Raw genomic sequence first — 26,009 nt, 5'->3', positions numbered from 1 at the left:
GCTCAAAAGTATCATTAAAGACTGTTTGAAATAATATTTACAGGATATGCTACTTCTCTGCAACTTGAACTTTCAATGAAAAAGAAAGTCCCAATTAATTACTGATGTTCAGTCATGTATTTTACAGCACTTTAGTTTAAATTACAAGATAGAATTACTCAGGCCTGCTGTCCTTTTTAAATACATTTCTTTGTGTCATGGGATTAGATTAAAAATAAATAACTGAAGAGGCACTTATTTTTTTTTTCCTTTTTTATAAATTTAGAGTACCCAATTATTTTCTCCAATTAAGGGGCAATTTAGCATGGCCAATCCACCTATCCTGCATATCTTTTGGGTTGTGGGGGTGAAACCCACGCAAACACGGGGAGAATGTGCAAACTCCACACAGACAGTGAACCAGGGCCGGGATTCGATCCCGGGTCCTCAGCGCCGTTGGCAGTAATGCTAACCACTGTGCTGCCCGAAGAGGTACTTATAAAGTATGATTCATGTTGGAGCAATAGCCTGAATATGAAGACCCCCCGAACACTTGAGCATTAGCTGAATCTGGGTATGTGGTTCAATATCAAGAGATGTATTAGGACAGCATGGTAGCATATTGATTAGCACAATTGCTTCACAGCTCCAGGTTCGATTCCCGGCTTGGGTCATTGTCTGTGTGGAGTCTGCATGATCTTCCCGTGTGTGCGTGGGTTTCCTCCGGGTGCTCCGGTTTCCTCCCACAGTCCAAAGATGTGCAGGTTAGGTGGATTGGCCACACTAAATTGCCCTTAGTGTCCAAAATTGCCCTTAGTGTTGGATGGGGTTACTGGGTTATGGGGATAGGGTGGAGGTGTGCGGTTGGGATGGGTGCTCTTTCCACGAGCTGGTGCAGACTCGATGGGCCGAATGGCCTCCTTCTGCACTGTAAATTCTATCTATCTATGTATTTGCTCATTGAACCAGAAATTCATGGGGATTCATCATGAAAAGATTTTCTCAGCGTAGGACAGAAATGATAAAATCTACTGAAACTATTTTAGTTATTTTTATATGAACATTTTTATCACTTTTAAGAGGGGGGTAGATTTTACAAAGTTTCCCTCATTAATGGATGGGAGTGAATAAGCCTGGCTCAACTCTGCCCCTGAATTCTGGATGTGCACTCCATTCTAGGTGGGCCCCATATCAAAATAATACCCAAGCTATTTTGACCGTACGTGAAGGATTATACATTTTAAGATATAGGAACAGAATTAGGACTTTGGCCCAGTGAGTCTGCTCTGCCATTTGATCATGACTGAGGCATTCTGGCCTTAACCCACCGATCTGCCTGTTCTCCATAACCCTTTAATCCATTGCCAATGAAACAAATCTGTCTTAACTCCTCCTCCTTAGGGCAGCACGGTGGCCTAGTGGTTAGCACAACCGCCTCACGGCGCTGAGGTCCCAGGTTCGATCCCGGCTCTGGGTCACTGTCTGTGTGGAGTTTGCACATTCTCCCCGTGTCTGCGTGGGTTTCGCCCCCACAACCCAAAAATGTGCAGAGTAGGTGGATTGGCCACACTAAATTGCCCCTTAATTGGAAAAAATAATTGGGCACTCTAAATTTACTAAAAAAAAAATGTTTAAAAAAAAAAAAAAAAAAAAAAAAAAAAAAAAAAAAAAAAAAACTCCTCCTCCTTAAATTTACTCACCGTGCCAGCATCCACACACTCTGGGTTAGCCAGTTACACAAATTCACAACCCTTTGGGAGAAGTAGTTTCTCCTCGACTCCGTTTTAAATTTGCTACCTCTTATTCTAAGACTATGACCTCTTGTTCTACATTGTCCCACAAAAGGAAGCACCCGCACAACATCTGCTTTATCCATGACTTTTATCATCTTGTATACCTCAGTTTGATCTCCCTCCCCCTCCATTCTTCTAAAATCTCGAGTGTAGACCTAAACTGGTCAATCTCTCTTCATTCAGCATCCCCCATATTTCTAGAATCAACCCAGTGAACTTCCTTAGAATTGCCTCCAAATCTTTCCTCAAATGACGGGAGCAAAACTGCGCACAGTACTCCAGGTGTAGTCTCACCAATACTTTGTACAGTTGCAATCACACTTCTTTACCTTTGTACTCAATTCCCATAGCTCTAAATGCTGACATTCCATTCGCTTTCTATATTATCTGCTGTACCTGCTTGCTAGTTTTTAGTGACTCAAGAACGAGTACCCCCAAATCCCTCTGCAATGGAGCACCCAAAGTCTTTGACCATTTAGATAATAAGTTGCCTTTCCATTTGTCCGACCAAAATGCATGACCCCACACTTATCCACATTAAACTCCTTCTGCCACATTTTTGCCCACTATCCATGCTATCTATATCCACTTGTAAGGTTCTTATTGCCTCCTTGCAACTTACTTTAAAAAAAAATTTAGAGTACCCAATTCATTTTTTCCAATTAAGGGGCAATTTAGCATGGCCAATCCACCTACCCTGCACATCTTTTGGGTTGTTGGGGCGAAACCCACACAAACATGGGGAGAATGTGCAAACTCCACACGGACAGTGACCCAGAGCCGGGATCGAACCTGGGACCGTGGTGCCTTGAGGCAGCAATGCTAACCACTGTGCCACCGTGCTGCCCTCTCCTCTCACCTATTTTTGTGTCATCTGCAAATCTGGCTATAGAACCTTCTATCCCTGTATCCAAGTCATTTATACAGATTAAAAATAGCTGGGGCCCAAGGACCGAACCATGTGGCACCCAATAGCTACATCTTGTCATCCAGAAAATGACCCATTTATCCCGACGGTCTTCTGTCCATCACCAGTCTTCCATCCAAGGTAATAAATTACCCGTAATCCCATGTGATCTAATCTTGTAAATATCCTTCTGTGCGGCACCTGAGCAAATGCCCTCCAGAAGTCCAGATATATTACATCTACAGGATCCTCATTATCAGCTTAGCTTATTACATCTTTGAAGAACAAATTAGTCAAACATGATTTGCCCTTCATAAAACCATGTTGACTCTGATGCCTGGTGTTTTAACTTTCCAAATGTCCTGATATTACTTCCTTGATAATTGATTTGAGCAATTTCCCAACAACAGATGTTAAACTAACTGGTCTATAGTTTCCCACATTCTGTCTCCCTTCCTTTTTGAATAAGGGCGTTACATTAGCAATTTTCCAATCCACTAGAACCGTTCAATGTCCAGGGAATATTGGAATATTATAACCAATGGATCCACTATCTCCGCTGCCACCTCCTTTAACAGCCGAGGATGTAGGCCATCAGGCCCAGGGGTTTGTCTGCCATCAATCTCAACCATTTGTTGAGTACTGTTTCCCTATCGATGTTGATTGTTCTAAGTTTCTCCCTTTCTATTACCTCTGAATTGCCCATTCCTATAGGAACGGTACTCATGTCCTCCACCATGAAAACTGAGGCAAAGTATTGATTTAGCATCTTTGCCATTTCTGTGTTCGCCATTATTAACTCTCTCGTTTCATCTTCCAAGGGACCAATATTTAGCGACTCTCTTCCCTTTTATGTACTTATAGAAGTTTTGCTATCTTTTTTGATATTTTGTGCTGGTTTTCTTTTGTAATTTTATCTTAGCTCTTTTTATTACTTTTTTAAGTAAATCTTTATTTATGTTTGAAAGTTTTCCAATCTCCCAGCCTGCCACTGGTCTTTGCAATATAATATACCTTTGTTATTTTATCCTTGACCTTGTTTAGCCATGGATGTTTTTTTACCCCTATTACCATCTTCCTTCCTCATTGGAATATATTTTAGTTGTGAGGAATTGAGTATCTCCTTAAATAACTGCCACTACTCATCAGCTGTTCTATCTTTTAGCCTTCCTGCCCAGTCTACTTGGGCCTCATGCCTATGCAACTTCCTTTGTTTAATTCCAGAACACTAGTGTGAAACTCCACTTCCTCGCCCCCAAACTGAACTTTGAATTCTACCATACTATAGTCACTATTCCCTAGAGGATCCAGAACTATGAGGTCATTAATTAATCCCTCCTCATTACACAATACCAAATCCAGGGTAGCCTGCTCCATGGTTTGTTCCCCAACACACTGTTCCAGAAAACAATCTCCAATGCATTCAATGAACTGTGCCTCCAGCTACTCTTGTCAATTTGATTCTTTCAGTCTATGTGCATATTAAAATCACCCATGATTATTGCTGTACCTTTCTTAAAAGCTCCAGTATTTCCTGGTTTATACTGTGCCCCACTGTAGAACTACTGTTTGGGGAACAATAGATTGCTCCAACCAATCTATTCCCGTTGCTATTTCTTATTTCTACCCAGACTGATTCCACATCTTGATCTCCAGTGCTTATGTAATTTTTCATTACAGCACTGACCCCTTTCCTCACCAGCAGGGCTACGTCACCTCCTTTTCCTTTCAGTTTGTCTTTCCGAAATACTGCGTGATGTGTTGGGTAAGCTGGGTCTGCGAGGACTGCATTTACTCTAGCAGTGAGCGAGACAGGCTTCCAACACTTGAAGAAATGCAACTCTATTTTATTGAACTCTTAACTATCATACATACTTTAACTGGATTGACACTATGCTGAGTTGACTGGAGACCGGAGGCTAACCTGACCAGACTATCTTACTACCACATGGTGAATGTTCTAGTTGTTGCTCACGGGCTCTGACTCTCTGAGAGGCTGGATCCCGATAGAGCGGGAAAACTTGTGCCCTCTGGCTTTATAGTGGCCGTGTCCTGTCTGGTGATTGGCTGCTGTGTTCTGTGTGTTCATTGGTCATCCTGTGTGTCAATCAATGCCTGTCTGTGCACCATCATATACTTGTGTGTATATTATGACACTGCGTATCCTTGGATATTCAACTCCCAGATCGAGTCTCCCTGTAACCATGTTTCAGGAATCGCCACCAAATCATATCCTTTTGTTTCTATTTGCACCGTTAACTTATGAAGCTTGTTCCGAATGCTTTGTACATTTAGATGCAAAGCTTTAAAATTTGTTTTCATGTTAAATTTCCCTACTCTTCTATAATTCCTTGGTGCGTAAAGAGATTCACCCGTTCTGTCCCTCACCTTTATTTTCTGGTAACCATCTGCCACACCGCCATCTTGTCCTCTTACACCTTCTCCTTTAATTTATGATTTCTGATTTCCCCTACAACTGACACACACCCCCTCCGCCCCCACCATTCAGTTTAAAGCCCAATCTACAGCCTAGTCATGCAATTCGTGAGAACTCTAGTCCAAGCATGATTCAGATGAAGTCTGTCCCATCGGAACAGCCCTCTCCTTCTCCAGTATTAGTGCCAATGTCCCATGAATTCAAACCCATTTCTCCTACACCAATCTTTGAGCCACGCATTTATCTCCTAATCGTAGTGACCGTATGCTGATCAGCTCGTGGCTCAGGTAGTAATACAGGGATTATTGCCTTTTTGGTTCTGCGTTTTAATTTAAGGTCCTAGCTGTTCATACTCCCTTAGCAGAACCTCTGTCCTGGTTCTTCCTATGTCGTTGGTACCTATGTTGACCATGACAACTAGATTGTTACCCTTCCACTCCAAGTTTCTCTGTAGGCCAGATGAGATATCCAGAACCCGCGCACCAGGTAGGCAGCATAACCTTCGGGATTCTCAATCCTGGTCTCAGAGACAGTGTTGAGTCACCTAACTATACTATCCCCTAACTATACGACTACATTGCTTTTCTCCCCCCCCCCCCCCCCCCCCCCCCACCCCGGTACCATCCATGGTGTTGTGGTCAGTTTGCGCATCCTCACTGCAGTCCTAGTTTCCGTCCACACAGGGAGCAAGAATCTCAAAACCGTTGGACAGGGATAAAGGCTGAGGCTCCTGCAACCCTACCTCTTGGATCTCTCCACCTGCCTCACTCGCAACCACACCCTCCTGTCCCTGCTGACCACTGGCCGAATTTAAGTTAGTTAGTCTCAGGGGTGTGACTGCCTCCTGGAACCAGTGGACATGTACAAACCACCCCCCCCCCCCCCCCCCCCCCCCCATGTGTCACAGAGTCCGAAGCTCAGAATCAACTCTGAGCTCTCAGAGTTCCTCAAGTAACCAACACTTTCTACAGATGTGGTCACAAGTAACCACAATGAGGTCCACCAACTCCCACATCCCGTACCAGCCTCCCCGAACAGGCGCCGGAATGTAGCGACTAGGGGCTTTTCACAGTAACTTCATTGAAGCCTACTCGTGACAATAAGCGATTTTCATTTTCATTTAATCATGCAGGAACCACACATTACTTGAGCCTCCACCTCTATTTTATTTAATTAGTTTTTAATTTGGTTTTTAAGTTTAATTTAAAAAAATGTGTTTTTTTTACATCTCTCCTTATACCACAGTCTGAAAGCAATTTATAACCAGTAATTTAAAGTAGTTTTTCAAACAGTACAGCTTCCCTATTAGCCAATCAAATCATGGCCTTCCTGTAATGTTACCTACCCAGGCTGCTGTTCGAATTTCTCCTGCTCTGCTCAGTTCCACTCCCTCGTTACTACCAATTATAGCCCTTACAGATTATAAACCACAAAATGTGTTTTCAAACTATAAATTGTAATGACTTACCGACCTTGCCCATTACTTACCAATCAGCTCTCTGCCTGTAGCCTCAGTTGCAGCAGGGCAAGAGCCTTCTCTGAAGATTTAAAAGTTACAACGTGAGGAGGGAAAGCAAAGACCACCTCCTCACACTCAAATTCTGTTGACAGCAATCCACCTCTGAATTGGAGAAATATTTTGTAAAAATGCCAAATCATTAAGGACCTTCTGGAATCAAATGGGATTTTTCAATATAAACACCATGGGGCATGCTCATAAATAATACACTGAAGGGAAATTTAGTGCACATGGAGAAATGTGCAAAGAGATGTTCTGATTTATCATGCATGAAGCATTGAGCAAGCGAGACTGAGACTCACTTATTGCGCAAATTTACAAATGCACAATTTGGACTTCAAAATCCTTAAAGTGAAAACAAACCTAAATTGTCATTCCTACTAAGTCTTTGATTGTAAACATGACATCTCACCATTAGGTATCTTCCTCTGTACTGCAATGGGCTTGCAACTCACCAGGTTTATCATAAACATTCATATCACTCGATGTTGAGTCGTACATGCGTCATTAAGGAGGCAGAGTGGAAGAAGGGTATTATTGTGGGAGTTGATTGTGCATTGTACCTTAGTAGAAAGAATTCAAATGAGTTGCAAAATGTACTTCAGCTTTTTGATGATAATCATTGAAAGGGGAGGGAGAGAAGAGTAGAGTAGGAGACGGTGCATTGCAGTGAGAGACAAAGGACTTCAAGTTAATGTATGTGTAAATTAAAGTGCACCTGGATTTTACTGGGGATTAGCTGCACAGATAATGCAGATTGAAGGAAAAAATTGGAATACAATCACTCTTGGTCTGGATCTGACTGCAGAGAACCGAACTAAATAAAACCCACTGTGTCACATGTTATTTCAGAGTGATCAAAGTTTCTGGATTCACCAGTGAAGACAACCACAACGAGGGAGAGCCAGAGGGCAGCAGTGTCTGGACAGAACTGAACAGGACAGAAGTTCATGAAGCGTGTGCTGTGAAAGCTCTGAAACAATTCATTCAGACCATGGTGGACAAAAGCTCTGAAGCCATGCTGGTAAGATCCGAAAAGTTACTCCTTAAAATTAAAAATCATGTCAAATCATTTAATTTCTAATGTTATGTTGGCAAAACCTGGAATGTTTTATCTATCTATAAAAATCGCTGAATTTTATCTGTTTGTCAGTCTTGCTTTCTTGTAAAAAGAATCAGATCCAAGCTTGGATCTGCCGTAGGTGCCTTCTTGGGTTCAGTGGTGTCAGTTGCTCCTGCGATTGACCTATGTATCTTATTTTTATGAGTGGCTGAATCACATAGCCTCAGATTGACTTGCTTGAGATTACAACCCAGAGATGTAACATGAGCATCGCCTTGTGATCTTGGAATGGTCAGTGAAGTTTTTTTTGCACAAATGTTTCAATTCTTTTGAAATGCAAACAGTTGGTGTGATAAGACGTGACATGAATCTATCAGTTGCTTTATTTCACTGCAAGGTAAATATATGGAATAGTCGTTACAATTGGATTCCTTCATTTTAAATGGTGCAGTGTATCTTTGTGTAATAACTTTTTTTTAAAATGCCACGCTACCACACGTCAGCAGGTTAATCAGGGTGTCTTTCCATTGTTCCTCCTGTATTTTAAACTGTCTTGAACCTGACTAAAGCGTACAAAGTTCTCCATTTGAAACCCTGAGGATGTGGTTCGTTCATAGTACCCCATCCCCTTGTCCAAGTGTTGGGCTGGAAGAGTTGCCAATCAAACCTGTTACTGCACCTCTCTCTTTGAAACTAGTTTGGTGCAAAGCTCAACAGAAATGGCGTTCCAACCTTCTGTGACATGAGCATTTGTTTGGAAGGCCAGGCTGGTTTTTGAATGTCCCAGGTAGGAATTAGTTACGTGGCTTTACGGCACACTCTCTAAATGACTGCCATGTGGCCTTTATTTCTTCATTTCAGAAGGTGCACCTTGTTTTACAATTACCAATTAGATTCAGCTCTTTTCTAGTTGTTTGGGGCTCCGTTATATAGGCTGTTATTGCTGTTTGGCACATGGATTATTGAAATTTGATGAATGTATTCAATTTTTATTAGTAACTGTTTCTGAGGACAAGGCTAACTTCCACAGTGTGATATTCATGTCTGCCTAAAGGTGGTGATAGTGGACATCACCACCTGTTGCAAACAAGGAAAGGATCACCTGAAATTGCAACCTACCCTTTAATTAATTAGTTCTTAAACCCATATTTAAACATTAAGCAAATCAGATACTGGTTGAAACCACATTGACACTCTTTGTTATTCCAAGTCTATTGCTTAAGCGCTGGATTGGGGAATCCCACTCCTAAACACCGCCAATAATTGCAGGGTTCCACTCAATAATAATTTTACTCAGTTAACAAACAGAAGTGTTAACAACAGCAAATGTCCCAGTGCAGAACTCTTCCATTTTGAGACCAAGTCCCGGTGGGGCTGGGAATGTGGATTGTTTCCTGGTGTGGTAGCTGGTGGGACATTGCATCAAATCTTCCATAGCATCCCTATAGGGGCTGGTTTAGCACAGGGCTAAATCACTGGCTTTGAAAGCAAACCAAGGCTGGCCAGCAGCACAGTTCAATTCCAGTACCAGCCTCCCCGAACAGGTGCCGGAATGTGGTGACTAGGGGCTTTTCACAGTAACTTCATTTGAAGCCTACTTGTGACAATAAGCGATTTTCATTTCATTTCATATAGTGCAGAAGGAGGTGATTTGGCCCATCAAGTCTGCACCGACCCTCTGAAAGAGCACCCTACCTAGGCCCCACCCAACCTACACATCAACAATTTTAGCACAGTCAATCCACCTAAACTGCATTTTTGGACTGTGGGAGGAATCTGGAACACCCAGAGGAAACCCACGCAGACATGTGAGAATGTGCAAATTCCACAAGGCTGCAGTCGAACCTAGGCCCCTGGCGTTCTGAGTCAGCAATGCTAACCACTGCGCCGCCCGGCCCTGAAGTTGTTAATTATGCATTCAGGTGTTTCATGCCATATTAAGTGGCGGGGCAGGTCTTGATGGTGTAGAGTCTGCCATTTTATCCAGGAACCAGGGGCTGGATTCTACGTTTTTGGGCCGCCGTTATGAAAAATGTGGTCTTTTATGCCAGGAAAACTGTGACAAAAGGCCACAGATTCACCATTTTGTTGGAGCCTAGTAGGCAGCTGTCGCAGTGCTCGTAGCTCTAGCTGCCGATACTGCCCCCAGCACTTCTGGGTCAGAGGCCGTGCATGCGCATGACGGTAGCCTGCAGAGACTGCGCTGTGCTCCATGGCGGACCCAGCCGCGGACCTGGACCGGCAAAATAGTGCTCTGCATCGGCCACTCGCGCACCCCTAGACTGCCCGCCCACATTGCCTCCAGCCCTGAATGAAGATCCCCCTGCCCTACGTTCGGCCCTCCCCCGACTGTGGCGGCCCAGGACTGAGTACGCAGCCAGCATGCGAGGATCCCAGACGGTGAGACCACACGAGTCCCTAGCTGTCGGAAATTCGGGCGGTCGGCAATGAAGCATCACGGGACGGGCCTCAGGAATGACCTGAGGCGGTGGATACTCGGCGCGGCGTATTTTTGGGCAGGCTGAGAATTGAAAAACCGGCGCCGCTCCCGATTTCGGTGGCAAAATGGATTCTCCGCCCCTTCATAGAATGCGATTTTAGCGTCGGGGAGCAGAGAATCCAGCCCCAGATTGAAAAGATGCCTAACTTCACACCCCACTAAGAGAGAAAGAATGTGAACCTCCTGAAAATTAAGATAGATCTCTGGGAGCACTCTGAAACCGGAAGATGGACCTCCTGAGAAAGACGTTGGCCTCCAGGAACTTTCTGAAGCTGGAAGGTGGACCTCCTCCAGGGCACCAAATCTGAAAACTCCACGTGTAGATGTTCCCCCCCCCCCCCCCCCCCCCCCCCCCCCCCCCCCCCTCCCCCCCACCCACTGCTGTGGTGTTCTCGGCTCCAGGGTTGCAGGCGGCCTCCATCCTGAACTCAGAGCCAGTCCTAGGCATTGTTCCGGTGAGCCTTGATATCTGTGTGCCACATTGATCTAAACTTGTTTTCCTGCTGGTGTCGCAGGAAATCGGGCGTGGATGACCGGGTCTTAATCTGTATCCCATTAGCGGGATGCAAATCAGATTCATGCTGGTCTTTACTAAGTGTATGATGCACAAACCACCAATTACACATTGTTCAAATTCTGACTGATGATGGGTTTTGTCACCAGGAAGCTCTGTATTAATTTACTATCCTTAGCTGCCCTAGTAATAGCTATCGTCTTGAATCATCACAGTTTTTGCAAATTTTCTCACATAAAACTGGACTGCTTGCCACTTCAGAGGGCAGTTAACCAAACTGAGAAAGGACTCGAGTCGCAGAAAGGTCAAGCCTGGAGAGGACAACCAATTTCCTTCCCTAAGGACATTAGTCAAACTGTTGAGTTTTTACAGTAATCCAGCAGCTTCAATTGTCCCTTTTACTAATAGCAGAATCTGGAGGGGGTCAAAAGATTTAAAGCTAAGCATACGCCACATTCATTCTCTTGTGTTGGAGGAAGAAAATGTAATCTCCTGAAAGCAACACAGATACTGGCACAAAATTCAGTTTCTATTTTGTTTGATGTCCCTCCATTCTGCAACCCCCCCCAAACCCCAACATCAACAAATAAAGCTTTTGGATACATTGGCCTATTAAGATTTGTTTTAAATTCCTAAGATGTTTAAAATATATTTCATTTTTCTACCTGAACCCCTCCATGCCGCAACCCCTCAAACCCCTGTTTTGACGAAGAGTAATTCAAACTCGGAATGTTAGTTCCTTCTCTCTCCCCAAATGTTTTCAGACCCGCTGAGATTGTCCAGAATTTTCTGCTTTTGTTTCAAATTCCGGCATCCTCAGCAATTTACTTTTATCTTTGTGTCCTAAATCTTTATCTCACACTCTGTAAAATGATTAAAATGTGAAGGATAATCGGTGCATTTTACTTCCTGGTTTGCCAACTGTGAGGTTTCTTCAACGTGATTTGCTGATTAGCCCAGTTGATGACATCGCTGTTGCTGGATACTAGGGATCACCGACAGCTGACGCCAGAATGAAAGTAACATCAGGAAATGCGAATTTCAAGCCATGGAGCTTGCTAAATTTTTCCTCCTTGCTTTCTTAAAGGTCAGCACCCAACACTATCAGGTAGCATATTTAATGAAGTTGTAAATGGATGATTTGGCCTGTATTCCCGTTCACCTCTGCAGTGCAAAACACTTCACGTTCCTTCGTCTTAGTCCCCAAATGGGAGAATTCCACCCTTCAGCACAGTTTTGGTATAGTGCTTGGAGTTTCTTCTCCCCATGCTGACTTCTCTTCTCTCTGCCTGCCCCAAGCTCAGAAGAACTGACTGCACCATTACCATCCTCAGGGATTTCCAGAACAGGAATGCACCAGCAAGAAGCCTCCTAATGTCTCCTTTTGGGGTGGACCGGGTTAGAAATGGGCATTACCCCATCTCCACTGGACTCAACACATGCCTTTGGTTAGGTCACTGCTCAGTCAGAAGTTGAACATTAAAGTTGCTGGCCTATCACGTGGACTCTTCTGCCTCTTTTAAAAATTTGACCCTTTCTTCTTTGAGTGCTCCAACTTGTGTCTGCCTACCTGGCAATGGCGAGCACCAACTGGCAACAGAGACCCCGCCCTTCATAAGTAGCTGAAGCCGCAAAAAAGGAACTGGTTGTGGGTAATGGCAGGCTCACAGTGACAAGCAGGAATCCTCCTCCAACCCACCATGGTCTGAATCAGGAACATTTAGATCTCTATTTGATATATTTTTTTAAATATTCATAGTAATCTTTATTGTCACAAGTAGGCTTACATTAACACTGCAATGAAGTTACTGTGAAAATCCCCTAGTCGCCACATTCCGGCGCCTGTTCAGGTACACAGAGGGAGAATTCGGAATGGCCAAATTACCTACCAGCATGTCTTTCAGGACATGTGGGAGGAAACCGGAGCACCCGGAGGAAACCCACATAGACGCGGGGAGAACGTGCAGACTCCGCACAGACAGTGACTCAAGCTAGGAATCGAACCTGGGACCCTGGTGCTGTGAAGCAATAGTGATAACCACTGTGCTACCGTGCTCCCCCTATTGCCCAATATTTTGGAATGCAGCATGAACATGGCCGTTGAACTTTATTGAAACTAAAAAAATTGTTTGCTTAATTTTATTGTAAACTGGCCTATAACCGTTGAGATCACTTTATTTGTAATTTAAAACTCTTCTTTTTGTGCAGAAGGTAATATTAATTAGAAAAAGAAATTAATTTAACTTTAAGAAAATTATCCAATAGCCAGCAATGGTTTTATTTGGTATTGCATCATTATGGCTAAGGCTGTCAGCAATAAATTAAGAGTAATGCCCACGCTTCCAGTCCTGCAGTTTCAGGGAAGGTCAATGTGCAATGATTCCACAGAAAAAAATAAAACTTTAAAAGTGGTGCTTTATGGTTCATTTGATTCACCTTTACCCTTCATAATTGATCAATAAACTCAGCTTAAAAAAAGAGAAAAGTAAATTGACATTTGTGCTTTCAACGGGCACTCACATCCCCACAGCCAACTTCAAAATGGAGTTCTTCTCCCATCAAACTGCCCCTCTCCTTCCCGCTCACTCCCACAGCCCTCTCACCAATATCAACAAAATGCAAAGCGATGGAAAGGGTCATCACCAGTCCTATCAAACAGCACTTACTCAGCAAAACACTGCTCACTGACGCTCAGTCTGGGTTCCGCTAGGACCACTCATCTTCTGGCCCAAACATGGACAGAAGAGCTTGAACTCAAGAGGTGAGGTGAGAGTGACTGCCCTTGACACAAAGATAGCATTTAACCAAGCATGACATGAAGGAGCCCTATTAAAACTGGAGTCAATGGGAATCAGGGAAAAGTTCTCCACTGGTTAGAGTTATACCTGGCAGAAAAGACGAAAGTTGTGGTTGTTAGAGGTCAATCTTCTCAATCCCAGGCTAACACTCCAGGAGCAGTGTCCTAGACCCAACCATCTTCAGGTGCTTGATGAATTACCTTCCCTCCATTATAAGGTCAGAAGTGGATATTTGACTGATGACTGCACAATGTTCAGCTCCTCAGTTACTGATGACTGCACAATGTTCAGCTCTTCAGTTACTGAAGCAGTCTGTGTCAATGTGCAACAAGACCTGGACAACATTCAGGTTTGGGTTGATAACTGACAAGTAACATTCACGCCACATAAGTGCCAGGCGATGAAAATCTGAAACAAGAGAATCCAGTGATCTCCACTTGTCAGTTAATGACACCTCCGTCACTGAATCCTCCACTATCAACATCCTGAAACTGAACTGGATGAGTGCAATTCCAATAACATTCAACAAGCTCGCCACCATCCAGGACAAAGCAGACTGTTTTATTGGCACCTCATCCACCACCTTCAACTTTCACTCCCTCCAACACCAACACAAAGTGGCATCATTGTGTACCATTTACAAGATGGACTGCAGAAACTCAGCAAAGCTCTTCCGACAGCACCTTTCAAACCTGTGAGCTCTCCTGCCTACAAGGACAAGGGCAGAAGGAGCATAGGGACACCACCAGTTGCCAGCACCCCCATCAAGCCACTCACCTTTCTGACTTGGAAATACATCATCATTCCTTCACTGACAGTGGGTCAAAATCCTGGAACTCCCTTCCTAACAGCATCGTGGATTTAACTTCGACTCTTGAACTGTAGACGTTCAAGAAGGACCGCCATTTTGAAAGGGTGGCCAATCTCTAACTGAGGCTGAGGATCCTCCACCTGTCATCCCCCACACCTCCCCCAAGTGAGGACACCCTGCTATGGGGTCACTGAGGGCCACCCTTTTCAGGCATCCATACCTCCCCTTTTGGGCCCCCCCCCCCCCCTTTCAGGACACCACCCTTAACCCCCCCCCCCAACATTTTTGAGGCCCTTTCATACCCACCCTTCACTATCTCTCCCCCCACCCCGCCCACCCTTCATAACACGCTCACTCCTCCTTTCATCGGCATGGCCCGCCTCAGGCTCCGACCCTTGGCAGTGCCACCCTGACACCTGGACATCCTGACACTGCCACCATAGTGTCAGACTGGTAGTGCCAAGGTGCTCGGGTGACAGAGGGAGAGGCAAGGGCCTTCCTGCCCTGTCTCTGACCACCTAGGGTGTTCCAAGGGCCTGGGAAATCCCCCAGGTGCTGTTATGCCTGGTCCACATTTGTGTGGACCAGTACTAAATAGTCCAGACCTCGCTGAGGAGGCCCTTAGTTGCTGGCCACCGGGAGAATCCGGCGCAGACAGATTTAAATGAGCCATACCTATCTGGATCTCGCCCAGTGAGAGCGAGGTCCAGATCGCATCGTCTTGCACGGTTCGGTTGAATCTTGCGAGACATCTCAAACGTCGCGAATCGCGCGTGAATAAAACAGTCTTGTCACGACACCAGCGTGCAACTTAGCCAAGCAAATTTTGCTTCCATACCGGATATAAATTGCCACATCTTGGGACACTTGACTGGTTGACCTTTGTTAGATTGATTCTCAGTTTGTTGCCTCCTAGAGCATATTGTGCCATTATATTTACACTTGGTATTTGATTTCTGTTCCAGCCCAAAGTAAATTAGTAGTTGCTCAACGTTACTTCAACTGCTCTTTACTGATTTGATGCTGGATTGTCTATGGACTCAAGGTTTGAATTTAGAAAAATGTACAAAAAGTTAGACTGCAACTTGCCCAACCAGCCTGTGGTGATGGTTAACGAGAAAATAGTCACATTTACCCACTCTGTTCCCTTTCCTTTATCTATCTATCCAATTTAATCTTTAATGTTGACATCTTTTCTGGATGGATAAGTCCTGAAGTCAAGTCCTGCATAATATATACATGTGTGTATATATATTATATATATATCTTTTAAAAAGCTATCAATAGTAATTAGAAAACACAGCTATCATTGTGATTTGCAAGTTGAAATAAAACGGGTATTATTAGATCATTTTAGTGAGCCTTTAATGCCACTGTTGAGCTGAGTATTGTAGCTGATGTTCAGTTATACTTTACTGTTTACAATGAAACCGGGCAAAAAATGTATGCTATATTTTCTGAGGAATGTAACAGCCTGTTGATCATTTGAATAAAGTGGATAGCAACACTGTAGCAATAACTCAGGATGAATGTGAGTACAAATGGTCCTTTGAAAGAGTTGTTAGCTTGAAACAATAATTTTCCAGGGTGATCATCATTTCTCAGTAATTCTTGTTAGAGGGGAGGCAGTGGCATAGTGGTATTATCGCTGGAATAGCAATCCAGATACCCAGAGTCATGCTGTGGGGACCCGGGTTCGAGACCCGCCATAGTTAGATGGTGAAATTTGAATTCAGTAAAAGTCTGCAATTAAAAGGTGACAATGAAACCATTGCCAATTGTTGTAAAAACCCATCTGGTTCACTAATGTCCTTTAGGGAAGGAAATCTGGCCGACATGTGACTCCAGATCCACAGCATGTGGTTGACTCTTGACTCTTAAATGCCCTCAGGGATGGGCAGTAAGTTCTGGCCAATGAACGAATAAAAAAAGAAATCTAGAAGTCACCGTCAGTGATATTAGCAGAAACCTTTTAACATAACGCTAATAATCTATATTAGTGTCACAAGTGGGCTTACATTAACACTGCAATGAAGTTACTGTGAGAATCCCCATGTCGTTCAGGTGCACAGAGGGAAAATTCAGAATGTTCAATTCACTAAACAGCACATCTTTTGCGACTTGAGGGAGGAAACCGGAGCACCCAGAGGAAACCCATCCAGACACGGGGAGAACGTACAGACTCCACACAGACAGTGACCCAAGACGAGAATTGAACCTGGGCCTTTGGCGCTGCGAAGCAACAGTGCTAACCAGTGTGCTACCGTGCATGCATAACAAACCCAACTGATCCACGTCTCCAATTCATCCAGTGTTTCCAGGACTTCTCAGCCTGTGTTATAATGGGCACAGGCTCTGTCTACCCGTTATAAGGTCAGCGTCATTAAGGAATAAACGGAAATTTGAAGCTGGGGCTCAGACTACCTACATCGGGCGTCCCACTGTCCCTGTTATTTTAGGATCCTGCGCACCCAGTGTGTGTACCGTTCTTCAAATAGCAGTGATTGGGCTACTTTAGGAGTTCAGAGCAGGAAGGTGGCTTAGTCCTTTGATGAACAGAACACTTTCTATATTAACATTTCTTGATCACTCTCATTATTAACCTGAGGCCAAAGTTGATCAGACTGAAATGGTGTTATGGAGCATCCCCCATTTACAATTAGGTGCCAGATCTCTTGTGGGCATAAAGCAAATGGGCACTTAAGATGCATCTGGAGTCCCAGAAATGCCCATTACCCATGAGAGCTCTTTGAGGTGCATCCTAGTGATTAAATTACCACCTAATGGGAGACTTACAATGATGAGACAGAAAAGTTGGAGGCAGCGATTCTCCAAAATATATTGGTGTTTTCTTAAATAAAACAGTGGATTAATCAGGGTGTTTCTTTTGTCTTTGACTAATCTTGCTGGGAGGCATCTTTCCATTGCATTTAATGTCTGGTTATATAAAACAAAATGGATTTTAATAGTACTTGCTTATTAAAGGTTTACAGCATTCTGCACCTGGCTTAGTGCTTGAGGAGACAGCAACCCCAGGCTAGATGGGCTTTATTTAGCAAGATTTCTACCTCCTTGTTCATCAGCCACTGGCAGGTTTTTAAAACTAATAAAGATCAAACAAACTACACTCATAACGTAGGGTATTTCATCTCTGACATTTTTAATGAGTTATTTGTTGAAAATAACAACAACACAGAATGTAAACTATTGCTCGTTAATTTTGCTCTCATTAATTCTGAACCTTATTTTACAGGAATTTGTTTGGAACTAACTCTATATTGAACTCCCTTATTACAAGAACTCCTTTAATGTGTTATTGGAATACAGATGCATTTTGAGTTATACAGACGTTGACGTATTAGAGGTGGAGAGGCTTGTTTATCAGGAAGTTGGTTCTTGTATGTGTCAAAGTAATTTGTTGCTCTGTATTTATAAAATACTTGGCACCCAATATACATTCCACAATATATTTCACAATATATATTTCACAATATACAGTCCACAATATACATTAATGATCTGGAAGAATGAACTGACGGCTCTGTTGCTAAGTTTGCAGATGATGCAAATATTTGTAGACGGACAGGTAATATTGAGGTAAACGTGCAGATTCAGTCAGCAGTTAAGAAGGCAAATGCAATGTTAGCATTCATGTCGAGAGGGCTAGAATACAAGACCAGGGATGTACTTCTGAGGCTATGTAAGGCTCTGTCTGGTCAGACCCCATTTGGAGTATTGGGAGCAGTTTTGGGCCCTGTATTTAAGGAAGGATGTGCTGGCCTTGGAAAGGGTCCAGAGGAGGTTCACAAGAATGATCCCTGGAATGAAGAGCTTGTCATATGAGGAACGGACGAGGGCTCTGGGTCTGTACTCATCGGAGTTTCGAAGGATGAGGGGGGATCTTATTGAAACTTACAGGATGCTGCGAGGCCTGGATAGAGTGGACGTGGAGAAGATGCTTCCATTTGTAGGAAAAACTAGAAGCAGAGGACACAATCTCAGAGGAAAGAGACAATCCTTTAAAACAGAGATAAGGAGGAATTTCTTCAGTCAAGAGGGTGGTGAATCTGTGGAACTATTTACCACAGAAGGCTATGGAGGCCAAATCACTGAGTATCTTTAAGACAGATAGATAGGTTCTTAATTAATAAGGGGATCAGGGGTTATGGGGAGAAGGCAGGAGAACGGGGATGAGAAAAAAAATCAGCCATGACTGAATGGTGGTGCAGGCTCGATGGGCCGAGTGGCCTAATTCTGCTCCTATGTCTAATGGTCTCCAATTCTGATGTGTACGAGGCTGAAGATTTGTAGGTTGTGGACCTAGCCATTTAGTCTGGTGGCCCTGCTATATTTCAGTGTCAATGTGAGGCTTCCATATTACTATAGATTAAACAAGTGCAGCACTATTTGGCACTCCCCTCCAGCACCTTGTTTATATCTGGCAGCTGGGATTTCTGGTGGTTTCCCATGGAGGTGTCGTTGCCCAGTGTCAGATGGCTCCAGCACCAAACCTTCTGGACACCAGCCTACCTCCATTCACCCAGTGTATCATTCTCCGCAGATATAATAGGTTCCAACTGAGCATGAGGAGAAGCTTCCCTTCCTGTCATGTGGTTTGTAAGGGCTAGGTAAAAAAAATTCTCCTTGCATAACATTGTTGGTCTTTGATTTCTCTGCAGCACTTAACTTCTCAATGTTAGTCACCTGTGAAGCAAATTTTTATAACAATAACAAAAACATAAACATGGTAAAATAAACATTTGCCCACCCGACCCAATCTTCACACACCATAACCATCTAACATCTATCCACCCGCCACCCCCTCTTTTGGAATACTGCTTCTGCTGACATTTTAATGTTCCCCGAGAAAATCGACGAACGGCTGCCACCTCCGGGAGAACCCCATCATAGACCCTCTTAAGGCAAACTTCATCTTCTCAAGACTGAGAAACCCAGCCATGTCACTGACCCAGGTCTCGACATTCGGGGGTTTTGAGTCCCTCCACATTAAAAGGATCCATCTCCGGGCTACTAGGGAGGCAAAGGCCGGGACATCGGCCTCTTTCATTCCCTGAACTCCCGGATCTTCTGACACTACAAAGATCGCTATCTCTGGACTCGGCACCACCCGGGTTCCTAGCACCGTGGACATTGCCTTTGCAAACCCCTGCCAAAACCCTCTAAGCTTCGGGCATGCCCAGAACGTGTGGACATGGTTTGCTGGGCTCCTCGCACACCTCACACATCTATCTTCTGCAGATGGACTACAATAAATAACTACGCACAATTCTCATCAGAATTGATTTCAGGAGGTGGCTGGCAAAACATTTCAGTCCTACAGTTCCTTTTTGCATCAAAACCTATTCCTTGCAAAATGACTGTGCCTGACTCACTGAATAGGAACTGGCTGCTAAGTAGAGTTTTCTTCATGGATTGAAATGGTCGATCGTAGCGAGGAAAGGAAAAAATCAATGTCCTGGAATGCTTGTGGTAAAAGTGTTGTGTTTGTGGCACATTTATGGGCACAGTAAGAAGACACACACCACCAGGTTAAAGTCCCAACCAGTTCATTTGAAATCACCAGCTTTCGGAATGCTGCTCCTTCATCAGGTGAAGTGATGTTGCACTTTCACCTGGCGTTGTGAGACTTGTCTTCCTCGATAGTGACGGTTGTGGGATTGGAAGTCGCTGTCAAAGTAACCATCGTTAGTTCGGGGGAACATTCTGTGGATAGTGCATTCGACAACTGCAGAGTGCTGGTCGTAAGGAGGTGGCTATTGATTTCACTGCCAGGATGGATTAAACATAATTACTTGATGTTGAGCTTCCCCACTTCTATTGGAGCAGCACCCATTCGGGCAACTGGTGAGCATTTCCTCGCGCTCCTGATGGTAGTGAGATTGAAGGATTGAAATGTGAACCACTTATTGCAGAGCACCCAGCTGCTGCACTTTTTTTGTAGTCACAGTGTTCCAATGGTTGGACCAGTTAAATGCCTGATCGATAATTCCCTGTAGGATGACCCTGGTGGGGAAACCCAACAGTGAGGCTTAACCAAAAGTGTTTGGGCTTTGTTTTGTTTAAGGTTGTCATGCCCAGCCACTTAATGAGGTGCAGACATTAACTCCTACTTCTCAACCTAAGTCTTGATGTCATCCAATGCCCTGTGCAAGCTGATGCTTCATTTAGGTGGATGGAGCTGAAGGCTGTAGAATCATCAATGTGCAGGTCAACTCCTGACTTTACGGCAAAAGGAAGGTTATTGATGAAGCACCTAAAGATGATTAGGACGGGAATGCTGTCCTGAGGAATTTTAACAGCAATATCCTGAGGCTGTGATAGTTGATCTGACATAGCCAAGTAAGAAGTCTTACAACACCAGTCCAACAGGTTTGTTTCAAACACGAGCTTTCGGAGCGCAACTCCTTCCTCAGGTGAATGGCGAGGTATGTTCCAGAAACATTTATATAGACAAAGTCAGAGATGCTGGGCAATGCTTGGAATGCGAGCATTTGCAGGTAATCAAATCATTACAGATCCAGGGAACTTTAACCTGTGATTATCCCTCTCCCTGGATCTGTAATGATTTGATTACCTGCAAATGCTCGCATTCCAAGCATTGTCCAGCATCTCTGACTTTGTCTATATAAATGTTTCTGGAACATACCTCGCCATTCACCTGAGGAAGGAGCTGCGCTCCAAAAGCTCGTGTTTGAAACAAACCCGTTGGACTTTAACCTAGTGTTGTAAGACTTCTTACTGTGCTCACCCCAGTCCAACGCCGGCATCTCCACATCATGACATAGCCAAGACTGTGATCTTGTGAGCAACCATAGATTCACCTTGATCTGTTAAGTTTAGTTTTGCAGCAAAATTGATCAAGTCACAAGCAAAGTTGATGATGTACTCTGGCTGAAGCATCAAACCATGAGGCTCCAGGCACTTGTCGTGCTCTCAAAACTGTAGGCAGTTCACATCTACTCGGTCCCTGATCATTGGTCTTCATTGATTTCCTATTTAACTTAATTTGTGCCTTGAGGGCAGGTATCTGTTCCATGCCTAATTAGGCCTTTCGAAAATACCGCGGGCAGGACAATGTCGGCTGGAATTGTGAAATTACTTGCCTGTTTGTCTCAGTGCCTGACACCGTCAGCTTGCAAACATCCTGCACCAGATATAACAGGAGTGAAATAGCCAGAGCATCAGTCACATGATGACACTAGTCAAGCCAAACATCGAAGAATAACATGCCTGCATACACATTAGTTGCCAGTGTGTCCGTAGTTGCTTATAAAAATCCATGAGCCCATTTCCCACCCCCAGTTTTTTCCTCCTGATGTACCAGAACACGTCTTTCAATCCCTCCATACTGCTCCAGCATACGGATGAGAGCACAGGTCTAAAGGGTTAAAGATGAGAAGAATTCATGGTGAAATTGGTGTGCAGGAGATCAGATTGACACTGAGCTGGAGGGATTGGAGAAGAACAAGGGCATGGACTAACCAAATTGTAACAAAGTCTCGTGACGAGTGCGGTTAGCTGGTGTTTCCTGGCGCTCCAGTGCCAAGATACACCACGCTATCCAAATGGATCTTGTTGCAATTCGGGGCTTCAGCAGGGAACGCCACGCCGGGGACGCACTTAATCCCATTTCCTGCACTGAGGAGCTCCACTTGTGCAGGAAAATAGCATTCCAAATACTTGAGACCCCCCCCCCCCCCCCCCCCCCCCCCCCCCCCCCGCGACCTTTCACATGAACCCCAGGCCCAAACCCCATCGCAGGGGAATTGCCAGCCTGGCAGTGCCTCTGCCAGTGGCACCTGAGCAGTGGCAGACTGGCACCCAAGTGACACTGTCAGGGTGGAACTGCTTGTTCCCTGAGGTGCCAGGACCCAGGTGGCACTAGCAGTGCCAGGGCACCACCCTGCCCAGAGGGCAACCACCTAGGGGCCCCAATCTCCTGGGTGACCCCCTGGGTTCCTGACCCCCCCCCCCCCAAAAGTGCTGTTCTGTCTGGTTCCCATTTATGGTAAACAGCACTGACCTGCGCTCAACTGAGGCCTCTGAGGCAAAGGGGTTGGATCCCAGAGCCTTGGTAGATCAGGCGAGCGCACATTAGATTGAAACTAGCTGTTTCTCTCCAATATGCAGATTTGCCAGATAGTTATCCCTCCTACAATGGGCGGGGTTCAGATCACGACGTCTCACGGGATCACGTTAGATCTCATGAGGCTTGGCGATCATGTTAAAGCCCGGAAGAGGAATCTCCCGGCATGTACCAGCCCCGCCACATCGCCGTTCGGGTGCAGTGCGGCCGGTGAAGTCTTTGTGACACATTTGGGAGTTGGATGGGGTCGGTTGCCTCAGAACTGTTGGCATTGGAAAGTTGAATGTAGCAGACTGTGTTTTGTGACACACTTTGGATAAATGTTGGTCTGTTGGAAATGCACATCATTTTCAAAGTATAAACTGCTCATAAGTGAACCAGGGTGCATCATTGATAACTTAACATAGAAATGCAGCACAAACTAAGATGCTGACTTCTACTGTTCTCTTTTAGCCTTTGATTTGCATATCCTTCCAATGCAAAATGAATGCTGTTTATACGCACTGGTGAGGTTAATGAATCCGTGTAGTTACTGGGTCTTACATGGCAGTATCACTCTTGAGTTATTTTTTTTATTGCCCGTGTTTTTTTAAAAACTTGGCGGCTTTAGTTAGTTTCATGGAGATTAGAGTGAGATTGTCTGGTCTCTCCTGCCGGTGGGATCTTCCAGTCCTGCCGAAATTCTTCCCACCCCCTGTGATGGGTTCCCCACCGACTGAGCGGGCCAGCCAAGCAAAAGCCCTTAGGCTTCGGCAGGACCAGAAGATCCTACTCATGGTCAGTGGCTTGCTGCATCTGCCAAGTAAAGACCCTCCGCGATGGTGGGACGTGGGTTGGGGGGGGGGGGGGGTGGAGGGATTCCCAGCTATAAAACAGCATTTGCACATTGAGATAAAGGGGAAAATAATAGGCTGAATTTTGCGGCTAACACGTGAAACCCAACATTGGGATGACTTCCAGGCTAGGGAGTGATAGGTTATCAAACTAAATATTTCTAGAGGATGATGATAAATATGCCGCATGAAGGAGCCACGCACAACTAGGGACAGCAACTGGGTCCCACAATTGGGAGGTCCAGTTATCACAAGCTGTGGAAATGGTCACCCTGTACCCCTGCAGTGCGGACAATGCCTGATGGGCCAGTAGCGCAAACTTCAGTGAAAGGAAGCAGCTGCCATTGAAGTAGGGCAAATATTAGTGGAGAGATCAGTCTTGACGAAGTAGCTACAAGGATATGCCTGGAGCCTGGGGATAGATCAGCATAGTGAATTACTGAGGCAAATAAATACAAACCCTCAACTGATACACAGCTGGGACCTCCACTTTAACACCAACCTCAATTTGTTGGTGGGCACCTGACACAGCAGGTCATGCAGTAGCACTTACACCATGGGAAACTGAAGAGAAATGGCCCAGTGGCAACCATAACTGGCTTCTCTGCATTGCGAAGTGTAATTGTTAAATCTGCTAATCCTGCCTCCAGGAAAAAATTATAATTTACGTGTGTGGGCGTCACTGGTTCTGCCTGTATTTATTGCACATCCCAAGTTGCACTTCAGAAATTGGTAGTGAGTGGCCTTCTTGAACCTCTGCATACTTCAGGTGTACGTACGCCCACTGTGCTGTAAGGGAGGGAGTTCCAGGATTTTGTCCCAGCAACAGCGAAGGAATGGCGATACATCTCCAAGTCCAAGTAAGTGTCATGGAGGGGAACCTCCAGGTGATAGGGTTTTCAGGTACCTGCTGCTCTTGTTCTTCTAGATAGTAGTGGTCATGGATTTAGGAGGTGCGTTGGTGAGTTACTGCAGTGTATCTTGTAAATGGTACACATGGCTGCCACTGTTCGTTGGTGGTGGAGGGTTTGAATGTTTGTGGAAAGAGGAGCAATTAAGCGGGCTGCTGTGTCCTGGATGATGTTGAGCAACTTGAATATACAAGTTCCAACATTTCCTCATAATCCTGCTGCCAAAGCCGCCTCCACTTGCTTGGGAAATTCTGGCCAATATCACCATCATCAAATAGCATGACCGTATTCACAAAACCAAGCTGTGCTAGGGGAGCCCTCTGGGGAGCCCAGTTGTGTGTGTGTGTGGGGGGCTGGGGGGGGGGGGGGGGGGGGCGGAGAGGAATTCCCTTAATGTGTGGTGTAAAGGGAGAGCACTGAAGCATTTGAAGGACCGGGCTTGGCAGTGAAGGGGAGACCTGGTATTAACTGGGTGAAGATGGCAGGGGATGGGGAGGGGGGGTGCTCTTTGAAGTGCCTCTTTGAAGGGAAACAAAGCAATTCCTATGACCACCTGCACAGTTATCATGAGAACCTCCTTGATGGTGTCCCTATGTTTCAGGAGCTCTTGTGTTAGGAGCTCCATCCACTCCCCTGTCGGTGGATGGGCCGGCGTTTGTGTTGGCGCTGTCTCTTGATCCACCATGTCCTGCACCGCTTCCCTTCTCATGTATGCAGTTTGGACCTTCCTCCCCTGGTTCTTGCTACTTTTGCTGTCTTTTCGGCTTCTCTACTGGTTTGAAGGCATTTCCTCAGGTGGCAGTTTGTTTTGGGGCAGGAGTGTTGCGCGTTTTACTGGAGTGTATTAACACGCCTCCGTTTAAAGGCCGTGTGCTTAACACTACTATGGCTCTGTGTATGTAATTATGCTCAGGAGTCGCCAGGTGCCGTATTTAGACACCTCACAACTATATCAAGGTCAGGTTCAAAGTAATAAATCTGTACACCGATTAGTAAGTCCAGACGATTGATATTTATTATGACAAATATAATAAATGCACATGCATGCGCTAAAGAGACTAACTTACTTCTAATACTAAACAACTAAAATACTTATCTAGACAGGAACAGGCAAGGTCAGGGAGCAAGGCCTTTGTCCCGTTCTTGGTCTGCAACTCTCAGGTACTTAAAGTTGTCAGGGTCTAGCAAAATCTGGATCCCGTAGCGATCGTCGTATTGGCACTTACAGTTCGATGGCTGATGCTCAACGGCTGGTGCTGAAACTGGAGTCAGGATGCGATGTAACGAGTCTGGGCCGGAGTCTGGAAGCAACAGACCGAACCATGTGCGGGGTCTACTTTTATAGGTCCCCCAAAGTCCGTGCCCCTTCGGGGCAGTCTTTTACCTGCCATGTATCGATTGGGCCTTTTCCCAATCGATATCTTCCAAACCCCCCAATCTGAGGGTCGCTTCTCGATGGGTGGGGCGGTACCTATGGTTCTTTGTGTTGGATACTATGGTGCCGTTCTGTCTGGGCGTCTACTCAAAGTATCCATTCATACTTAAATGTTTCTATTGTGCGGGCCTGGATCTGGATCACCTCATTACTATGTAGATCCTGTTGCCATTTACACCTTTGGCTGACACTCTGCACCTGGCCATAAACTGGTTTCTGTACGTGCAGAATGCTAATTAGCCTTCTGCAAACTGCTTGTCCTTGCTAAGACTGTTTTCTCCCTGCAGCCTTAGCAGTTCTCCATTTTGTAGCCCAGTGTCCATCTTAGGTGGCTACAAGGACTGCACGGTATTTTTGTTGGCTCAGTGGCCGATTTTTGAGTTAAACGGTCCGAAGTATATA

At 45.0% G+C, this 26,009-nt stretch overlaps 1 protein-coding gene across 1 annotated transcript in view; it reads left to right on the top strand.

Moving 5' to 3' along the window:
- Nucleotides 1-26,009, top strand: part of slc6a9 (solute carrier family 6 member 9) — a 259,865-nt gene that overhangs the window by 23,478 nt on the left and 210,378 nt on the right. The window contains exon 3 of the mRNA XM_038794114.1: nt 7,488-7,659. Coding sequence (XP_038650042.1) covers nt 7,630-7,659 — 30 coding nt within the window. The 5' untranslated portion in view covers nt 7,488-7,629. The remainder of the gene's footprint in view (nt 1-7,487; nt 7,660-26,009) is intronic.

This window comes from Scyliorhinus canicula, chromosome 4, assembly GCF_902713615.1.
Source record: "Scyliorhinus canicula chromosome 4, sScyCan1.1, whole genome shotgun sequence".
In the NCBI taxonomy this organism is placed as follows: Eukaryota; Metazoa; Chordata; class Chondrichthyes; order Carcharhiniformes; family Scyliorhinidae; genus Scyliorhinus; species Scyliorhinus canicula.
The sequence above is the reverse complement of the archived record's forward strand: the minus strand, read 5'-3'. Positions and strand labels throughout refer to the sequence as shown.